This window comes from Rhinopithecus roxellana, chromosome 10, assembly GCF_007565055.1.
Source record: "Rhinopithecus roxellana isolate Shanxi Qingling chromosome 10, ASM756505v1, whole genome shotgun sequence".
Lineage (NCBI taxonomy): Eukaryota > Metazoa > Chordata > Mammalia > Primates > Cercopithecidae > Rhinopithecus > Rhinopithecus roxellana.
In genome coordinates, this window is record NC_044558.1 from 62,151,566 (window position 1) to 62,160,937 (window position 9,372).

At 55.7% G+C, this 9,372-nt stretch overlaps 1 protein-coding gene and 1 non-coding gene across 2 annotated transcripts; both read right to left on the reverse strand.

Moving 5' to 3' along the window:
- Positions 1–1,853: 1,853 nt before the first annotated feature.
- WNT1 (Wnt family member 1) lies at positions 1,854–5,796 on the reverse strand. Its single transcript, XM_010385422.2, has 4 exons — positions 5,693–5,796; positions 4,711–4,964; positions 3,758–4,023; positions 1,854–3,285 (listed from the first exon to the last, which is right to left on the reverse strand). Exons 1-4 carry the CDS (start codon positions 5,794–5,796, stop codon positions 2,797–2,799), a joined length of 1,113 nt encoding a protein of 370 aa, XP_010383724.1. The 3' UTR covers positions 1,854–2,796.
- Positions 5,797–8,842: 3,046 nt separating this feature from the next.
- On the reverse strand, positions 8,843–8,946 carry LOC115900097. The gene has a single exon (XR_004059777.1). It is a non-coding gene; the product is annotated as a U6 spliceosomal RNA (small nuclear RNA).
- Between the last annotated feature and the right edge of the window lie 426 nt (positions 8,947–9,372).

The following is a 9,372-nucleotide window of genomic DNA, read 5'->3' on the forward strand; positions in this document are numbered from 1 at the left end:
GTGCCCCAGCTTCCAAGTCTGAAAGCTGATACTGACCCCAATTCTTGGAGTCTGAATTTAGGTGAGAGTAGTTGGAGACAGCTGCCAACACTTTGACTCTACCCTGCTGCTTTGCCCCAACTCTGGGCACTGTCCAGCAGGGGCCCAAGCCCCGCCTCCCACCTCTGGCAGCCTATTAACTTCTTATATGGGGCGTTGAGAGATTTAATAGCTCTTTGGCTTATAGATTGGGCATTCTTTGCAGGGTGCTCTTTATGGAAACCCAAAGCTTTTCAGGTGCCTCTTCCCCAGGATCAAGAGGCTTTTATTTCTCCCCCTAGGGTGAGGAATCAGAGCTGAGATGGTGCTAGCTTGGCAGGTGGAAAGAAAGGGAAAGGGATGTCATTGCAGGGTTGAGCAGTTCCTGGCTCCATTCCCTTACCCCTACACGTATCCCAAAGGCCCACAGCGGGTCACACATCCAGGGAAGGGTGGGAGGCACCAACAGCAGAAGAGGCCTGAATAGGAGAGAAGGGAATAGGGGAGAAGGGGAAATTCTCAAGCTGACTGGGAGCAGTTGTTGCTCTTAGGGGATAAGTGGGGTGTTTCACAGCTCCCCTTGCCCTTCTGATCCTCCCCTGTGGGGAGGGGTTAGGATTAGGGACAGACATTAGAGCTTAGAAGGGGATAGTGTTTGTCTGAAGTTAGGGTTAAGGCTAAGGTTCAACCTAGACCTAGGGACAGGAAGAGGATTAGAGTTAGAGATAGGTTTAGGGCCGTGGGTAGGATTAGAACTCCCTCTGACTCTGGCGAATGTGAACACAGAGGTATCACATTGGTGTTAGTAACAAAATCCTCATTCTGGCTCTTTATGGGAATGGCTGGCTTCGTGGTTTGGTTATGGACCACATTAGGGTTTACTTTGGTTACATTGGTTTAAGCCTAGCCTGCATTTGGATTCTAGCCTACCTGCTCCCTTCTCTCCCACCAGCATCTCTGAGCTTCTGGGTCCAGCACCAGGCTCATTACCTATTATCTGGATCCCCCTGAGCCCAAGATTGGGAGCGGGGGTCCTAATAAGGTATTATATATATACCTAATAGTCTCTCTCTCTCTCTCTCTATACACACACACACACACACACACACACACACACATATATGTATATATATTTTTTGTAGAGATGGGGTCTCCCTAAGTGGCCCAAGCTGGTCTCAAACTCCTGGGCTGAATCAATCTACCCTCCTCGGTCTCCCAAAGTGTCGGGATTACAGGCATGAGCCACTGCCCCAGGCTGGTATTTACTTTTCTGCTGGTGGAAGGGCTTCACCCTTGTCCAGTGCCCTGACCACAGCTGAAGAAGCCAAGCTTCAGGGACCAGTAGCTCTACATCAGGGGCAGCAGCACCCTTTCTGCTTTAGTTTCCCTTCCTACTTTTTGGAAGATGGTCACAGTTGTCATTCAATAGCAGCTATTTTCTCAACAGCTGTTCCAGGCAGGAAAAGCAGACACTGGGGTTGTTTAACCCCCATTCACCGAGTATATGCACTTGTCCATATCACACAGCCAGTTGCTGTTCCACGAGGAAGAAGAATCCTGCAGGGTTGTTTGGCTACTGACCAGGTTCCTCTCTCAGGAGAGCTGGATTCCCAGTGGCCTCGTTAGGGTCATCCAAGGGTCAGAATCTCAGGGTCCTCTGGCAAGGTTAGGAAACCAGTCCCCCAACAGCATATTCTATTTGAGAGAGGTAAGCTTCCAAGCCTGGGAGTGGTAAAAGGAGAGGATAGGGGACACCAGAAACAAGGCCGTGTTCTGGATTCAAGGAAAAGCCACCAAGCCATCGATAAAAATAGAGATTTTATTCTGCAGAGGAAGATGCTACATTGGTGGGGGCGAGGAGCCACTAATAGCTACAATGGAAGGAAATACTGATTCCAGGAGGCAAATGCATCTTTGAGAAACTGAAGAGAGAAGAGGGACCATAAAAGGCTGCAGGGAGAAAGGATAGAATAGTGGAGAGGGATAGGGTTGGGTTGGAGGTGTTCTTTGCAAACCAGGCTGGGACCCAGCAAAATAAATAGTTTTATTTACAATATCCAAACTCGTGGCTCTGTATCCACGTTTCAGTGCAAATTATTTACACACTGATGAGGAGGCAGGACAGGAAGGGGTAGGAGGTGGCCCAGGGAGGCATGGCTCACAGCTGTTCAATGGCTCCACGACAGAGACTGGGAGAATGGGGGCATTTCTGCTGGTTCCCGCAACCTCATTTCCACATCATCACAGCTGCCCTTTTGCACTGGAACCTCCTGCTTCAGCGGCAGGTGGGGAGGAGAAAGGCCCTGATGCCCAGGTGTGGGTTCAGGGTCTGCACCCGTGGCAGGAGAATAGGAAGGGGCCTTGGAGGACCCAGAGAAAACGCAGGACAAAGGGGAAGAAGAGAGGCAGAGAGGTCACTGGCGCGATGGAGCAGGTAGAGTGACACCGTCAGGAGCTGACCCCATGGCGGAGGGGACCCATCCTTCTCCCACCTCCTGGCCAAGCAGGGGGCAGTGCAACAAGGGGTCTCCCGCGGAGAGGGAGGGAGGTAGGTCCGGGGCAGGTCCATCAGGATGGCAAGAGGGTTCATGCCGCCCCAGGCAAGTGGTTTGAGGAGTCCCCAGGTAGGAGGAAGTGGGAGAGATGGGATACGTATGAACCGCAGGGAGTGTGACTGGAGGTACTCGGGTGGGCGAATAACCGGGTCTTGAGTGCCAGCGAGTCTGTTTGGGGGCGGGCTCGCGAAGAGCGTTCCCGGGGGCAAGTCCGCGCAGCGCCTCACAGACACTCGTGCAGTACGCGCGTGTGCGTGCAGTTGCGGCAGCTGACGTGGCAGCACCAGTGGAAGGTGCAGTTACAGCGCTCGGTGACGCGCTGCGTGCGCGTGCGGTGGCCCCTGCCGCAGCAGAGCAGCTCGCAGCCGTCCAGCGCGGGCGACGAGCTGTTACAGGCGCGCCCTGCCGTGCCCGCTGTACCCAGGCGTCCGCTGTACGTGCAGAAGTTGGGCGATTTCTCGAAGTATACGAGGTCGTGGGGGGAGGGCGGTTTGTGGGCCGGGTCTTCCGGCTCCAGGCGCAGCAGCTCCGCCCGCGAAGCGCGGTTGCTGCCGCGGTTGCCGTAGAGGACGCGCGAGGCGCCGTCGAAGCGGTCGCGCAGCACATCGCCCACGGCGCGCAGCGTGGGCAGCCGCATCCAGCACGTGCGCACCGTGCAGGAACCGGACATCCCGTGGCACTTGCACTCCTGGCGCATCTCGGAGAATACAGTCTGCGGGGAGAGGGGAAGAAAGAGTGTCCCAGGGCACCCGGCCAGAGTCACCCTCCCAGACACTGCCCCCTCCCGGACGCCACGGGGGCCGGACCTCAGCAAAGGCCCAGGTCTAGCTGAGCCCAGGGGAAGGGAGGCGCGAAATGTTCCGCTGAGATTTGGAAACCCTGCCCAACCCTGCCCAACCCTGCTCCGCCGGGGCGGGTCAGTCTCGTCCTCTCAGGCTTGTTTTTCAAATCTGTATAGTGAAGAGACTGTGCTTGATTTGTAACCTCTTCTACCTGTCCGCGGGCCAGGCATCCCTTTGCCCTCAGCCGCTGTCTCCTCTATTCTCCGGCTTCGTTCCAAGCCTCCAGCTCTCCCAGGACGCCCTCTCCTGGTGCCCCTTGCCTTATCTCACCGACCGTCTCTTCCCCAGCCCGAGGTTGGCCGCTGCCGCTCAGCTTAGGGTGCGGAGCCTCTCAAAGCTCACCGTACGGCCAGCCTCGTTGTTGTGAAGGTTCATGAGGAAGCGCAGGTCCCGCCCCTTCTCCCCGGAGTCCACGAACTCCCGGCCGAAGAGGCGGCCGAAGTCAATGTTGTCGCTGCAGCCCCCCCAGTGCCAGTCGGGGCCCCCGGGGCCGCGCCGCCGGTAGTCACACGTGCAGGATTCGATGGAACCCTCTGAGCAGGAGCGCGCCACCGAATGGGTAACCCCGGCGGAGGTGATAGCGAAGATAAACGCCGTTTCTCGACAGCCTGTGGGAGAAGGGAGCGGGGATCGGCGAGGGTGTACGCGGAGCGCGGCCAGCACCCTCAGTGAAGGGCTTGGGACCGGAATCCCACCCCCGACTCCGCACTTAGAGTCCTGAGAGCCAAGGCCGGCAGTGCTGGAAAGCTGGTCTCTAGGGCTAGTAGAGAAAGCAGGTGCGTGGGCACGCAGCCACGTCCACGGGCGTCATCACACCTTACTGGGAGGTTCCAGGGCGCATTTTGACTCGATAGCGGAAGTGGAGCAGCCCCAGAGAGAAAAACCAAAGAGAGGGGAGCAGAAGAACCATACATCCCTAAGACTTCTTCGCAGCCCAAAAGTTTCGGCCCATGTTGGCGATGCAAGTCTTGCTAGGCGAGAGGCAAGACACACGCCTGCAGAGAGCAGCTTCCCAGGCGCTTTTGAGAGAGGCTGGGGGAAAGCGGCGGTCAGCCGGCGTCCGCGACCTGAAACTTTATCTGGGGCAGTAGCTCAGAAAAGTTAGGCTTCGTTTCCAGGGTGCACGGCTGTTAGAAGTCTGGCCCCGAGCTGGCGCTGGGCACCAGGCACTTGGCGGGTTGATCGTGTGACCCTCCAGGCGCCCGAGACACCTTCTCTGAACTCGCCCGCCCATGCCCTGGGGGTGACCCCGCGTTTCCCCTGCTCCCGGAAGCGTCGCTTTCCTGGGCACCCACCTCGGTTGACGATCTTGCCGAAGAGGTGGGGCCCTGGAGCAGTGGGACAGTTCCAGCGGCGATTCCGGAACTGCCACTTGCACTCGCGCACGGCACTCTGTAGCCCCCCACTCACGCTGTGCAGGATCCCCGGATTTTGGCGTATCAGACGCCGCTGTTTGCGGCTCAACAGCTGCAGACTGGGCTCGAGTACCAGTTGCAGACTCTTGGAGTCCGTCAGCAGGTTCGTGGAGGAGGCTACGTTCACAATACCCCTGGTGGGACGTATGATAGCTCAGGCTCAGGAAGGGGATCCGCACCCTAACCATAAAAACTGTGCCACCCGGTCCTCTTCCTGGGGGTATGTGGCTGGAGAGAGTGGCGGGAGATTAATAATACGCTAATAACCCCGCGCTCCCAGACTCACTAATTTGAAAGAACTGGGCATCCAGACTTGTGTGTCCCCAGTAGTCCCAGGGCTGGTCGCCTGAGCCCTAGGTCCGGAGACTGGACAGAAGAGGTACCCGGAGACCGAGAGTCTACCTCGGATCTCCGAGCCTCTTCCGGTCAGCCTGAGCGAGATAATCATGGCCTGCAGTTTTTGCCCACCCAAGGCGTGAAATGCTTAGGAGTCCCACCCTCTTCTCCCCTCCTTTCTAGGCGAACGCCTGGCCCTTCACTTCCCGAGGTGGGGAAACCTGTGGTGAGGCCACGACCGTGAGGCTGGAGTTGGCGCTCAAAGGAGAAGGGCGGTGCTAGATGAGAGTGGGCTCCCTGCCTGGGGTATCTTAGGCCTCCGCGGGCGGGCAGATCATTCGCCCCACTTCTACAGAGCTGGAGTCTGGGGCAGCTCCATGCCAGATCGCCCTTCGGTGTCGAGGAGGGAAGTCAGAGCGGGGAGGGAGCCTGTCGGCAGACGGATCCCAGAGCATGGGAGCTGGGTAGGGTTGGCCCCTGGCTCTGTGCCGCGGGACAAGTGGCGACCCCGCACCAGCTCACTTACCACCATCGGCCACTGCTGTTGGCAGCCAGAGCTGCGGGCAGAGCGGCCAGCGCCAGTAGCAGCGTAGCAGAAACCCAGCCAGGCAACAGCGCCCAGAGCCCCATGGCCTGCCTGGCTTTGCCCGCTCTGTGCTGCAGTTGCGGCGACTTTGGCTGTTGCCCGCGACGATGGGACGGGACGCGGCGGTGGCGGCAGTGGCGAGAGTTCGCAGTCTGGCTTTAACAACCCTGGGGGCGGGCGGCGGACAGCATGGCTCGCGGTCCCGGCTGGTGGGCTGAGGCGGCCACGGCGGGCGGCACCGCCTCTTATAGTTGCGGCGCTGGCTGAAGTGACGGGAGGAGGCTGCCCCGCCGGGCCGCACTGTGGCACCAGGGCGCACCGGTTAGGGGCGCAGACAATGGGCAGCGAGCGGGGCTGTGGTTCCCGCCCGTCTGAGCCGAGAGCTGGCGGGTTGGCCGTCGGGGCTCACCCCCGCCCCCTGCCCGGTGGCCCCCGCCTCCGGGCCTGCACTGGCCGCGGACCCCTCCCCTTGGGACACCCTCCCACGCGCGCTCGCCTCACTCAGCTGAGCGTCCGGAGCCCGTCGGGGACTACCATCCGCCAGGGGGCGCGGGGAGAGTGTGCTGCTGGGAGAGCCCGCCAGGGGCCCAGCCCGCCTCGCCACCCGCGGTGGGGTTGTCCCCTCGACGTCACCCCGGGCCCCTCCGACGTCCCCTCTCTCCCCCGTCCTAACTGTCGGAAAGAAAGCTGTGGTTCTGGGCAGCGACTCCAGGGAGACGCTTAACCGCCCAGGAACCCCCGATGGCTGGACAGAGAAGGAAAAGGGGGAGACGGGGGCGTGAGGGCGGCTGTGGTCAGGGAAATCCCGGGGATGAGTTGTGGGGGTGAGCTGACCAAAAGGAGCCTAGCCGTGGAGAGAAACCTGAAGCAGCAGGCAGTTTGCTCATGTGGGCCAGAAGGAGCGGACAAGTGGCTGTGTGTGTGTGTGTGTGTGTGTGTGTGTGTGTGTGTGTGTGTGAAGTGGGACAATGTGAATATGGGTGGGAGTGAGAATGTGCTGTGTTCTGAGGGTGCACCCTCTTGTGTGTTGGTACGTGCAGAAACTCCTTGTTCTGGCGAAGGATGTGAGGAAACTTTCCAAAGAATTTTGGAATTTCGCTCAAGTCAGAAAGGGTCATGGAGTCACCTTGTCACAGTCACTGCCTGGGGCAGTGTGTTAGGAAGGAAGTGGTGAGGGTCCACAGGAGACTCAGAAGCATGATTGAGGGATGCAGAGTGTCTGGATTGTGTGTGGAGTGGGTGGATGAGCGTGTGCATGGGATGATTAAATATGTGTGTATGCGTCATTCTGTTGCCCTTTGTACCTCGTGGCATCCTATGGTGTGTCACACTGTGGTATGTGTCAACCAGTGCATGTCATTGGGGGAGAGAGCCGAGCCTACGACCAAGATGGTACTGAGGTGAACCCAGCCTGGAGTGGCTAAGTCTCTGAGGCCTAGGCTCAGAAAGGATGGGAAGTGGTGTGGATGTCCAATGTATGCATGGTGATGGGGAGGACTGGGAAGACAAGGGTTGTTGCTGGCTGCATTGAACCTAGATTAGGAAACTTGAGTCTCCATGTGTTTGCTTCTCTTTGGATTTTTCTGCCACGTTTCTGTCTTCCCCCAAAGCTCTGGTTCCCACCACACTGGGATACCCAGAGTGCCTGTGACCATCTCATCCATTGTACATTTTTCTCTTCTCTCCCAGGGACTCCTACTCAGCTTCAAGGCCACTTCGACCTCCTATCGAAGAAGTGACAGGCTGGGTGCTGCGGCTCACGCCTGTAATCCCAGCACTTTGGGAGGCCAAGGTCAGGAGATCGAGACCATCCTGGCCAACATAGTGAAATCTCATCTCTAATAAAAATACAAAAAGTAGCTGGGTGTGGTGGCATGCACCTGTAGTCCCAGCTACTTGGGAGGCTGAGGCAGGAGAATGGCTTGAACCCGGGAGGAAGAGAATGCAGTGAGCCCAGATCACACCATTACACTCCAGTCTGGGCTACAGAGCAAGACTCCGTCTCAAAAAAAAAAAAAAAAAAAAAAAAAAAAAAAAAAAAAGTGGCTGCTTTTCCCTATATGGCGAATAGGGGGCACTGCCAGCCTGGTTATCATGCCCCACCACCATATACAGATGGCCCCTGGAAGGAGGGAAGATCTTTACATCTCTTCTCTCTCCCCATTTTGCAGAATTAAAAATAGATCAGGCAGTTGTCCAAGGTCCACATCTAATAAATGAATCAATGGTAGAGCCAGGTTAAAACCCAGACCAATTTGACTCAAAGCCTATGCTCTTTCGACCTTACCAGCTGCTTGCCAGTGTGCAGCAATTGCAGGCTGGGAACCCTTCTCAAAATTGATAGGTTAAAATAATTTTTAGGGCCTTCCTGCCTCCCTTTTGAGTTCTAGCTCTCATTTTTTTTCATCTCTCTTGTCTTTTAGGATGCCTTCTGACTGAGAAATTTCCCCAGGCCTGAACCTAGAGTCTCAAGTCCCAGAAATGACAGGATTCTCTTCCAAGGCAGGGAAATCACTCTTAGGAATAAATGTCAGGTAAGTTTCATTAATACTCCTGGGCACTTGTGTTTTAAATGAGATGTATGTTAACCCAAATGAAGCCTGATGGAAGTTATTTTATAAAGAAATGTCCTTCTTTCCCTTTTTTCTTCCCCTTTGCCCAGCCTAGTATATCTGGCCCCTCCAAGGATCCACCCCTGAGGGAAAAGGTGTAGTGGTCCAGCGTCCTCCAGAGATCCAAAAGCCAGTAGTCTCTGCAGAGAGGACTCAGCATAGATGACTCAAGTAAATGGACAATGTCCCATGGGGAGCCTGTCCTTTATCCCTTATGAGTTTCTTCCCACTGGGGCCTGGGTCACATCTTTTGGCCTGGTGGATTGATAAAACACCTTGAGGGTGGGAGGCTGGCTGGAAGATATGGAAGCCCTGTCTTTGACCACTGGTGTCAAGCAGAGGTGGGAAGAGAGGAAAGGAGCCACTGTGCTTTGTTCCAACATTCCACCCACCAGAAGTAGGGGAGAAGACGGTAAGGCCCCTAGATCTGGGTCACATTTGTTATGACCTGGCTCACATTTCTTTTTCTTTTCCTTTTTAAAATATGAAATGCTTCACAAATTTGCATGTCATCCTTGCGCAGGGGCCATGCTAATCTCTGTATTATTCCAATTTTAGTATATGTGCTGCCAAAACAAGCACCCAAATTTCTATTTAGATCAAATAATCATGATATCAACTGTCCCCTCTTTCTTTCCTGCATCATCCACTTACCTCTCTCCTGGAACATACACATAAGCATGCAGACATGCTGCAATAGTACCCATCTGAAAAACCCAAAAACTTCATTAGACCCCACGTTACTGCCCAAGATTGCTCCATTTCAGTGCTCCATTTTACTGCAAAAATCAAAAGGGTTGATTTAATTACTAGAGCCAATATCTTTTCTTTTCTTTTTCTTTTTTTTTTTTTTTTTTTGTTTGTTTTTTGAGACAGAGTTTTGCTCTTGTTGTGCAGACTGGAGTGCAGTGGTACGATCTCAGCTCACTGCAACCTCTGCCTTCCGGTTTCAAGCAATTCTCCTGCCTCAGCATACTGAGTAGCTGGGATTACAGGTGCCCACCAACA

Excerpts from the sequence above, each read along its gene's own strand:
- WNT1 (XM_010385422.2), bottom strand. The coding sequence starts at position 5,796 with ATGGGGCTCTGGGCGCTGTTGCCTGGCTGGGTTTCTGCTACGCTGCTA. Across the intron at positions 4,024-4,710 it reads CGGCAAGATCGTCAACCGAG|GCTGTCGAGAAACGGCGTTT; the intron begins GTGGGTGCCCAG and ends CTTCTCCCACAG. Across the intron at positions 3,286-3,757 it reads ACAACGAGGCTGGCCGTACG|ACTGTATTCTCCGAGATGCG; the intron begins GTGAGCTTTGAG and ends CTCTCCCCGCAG.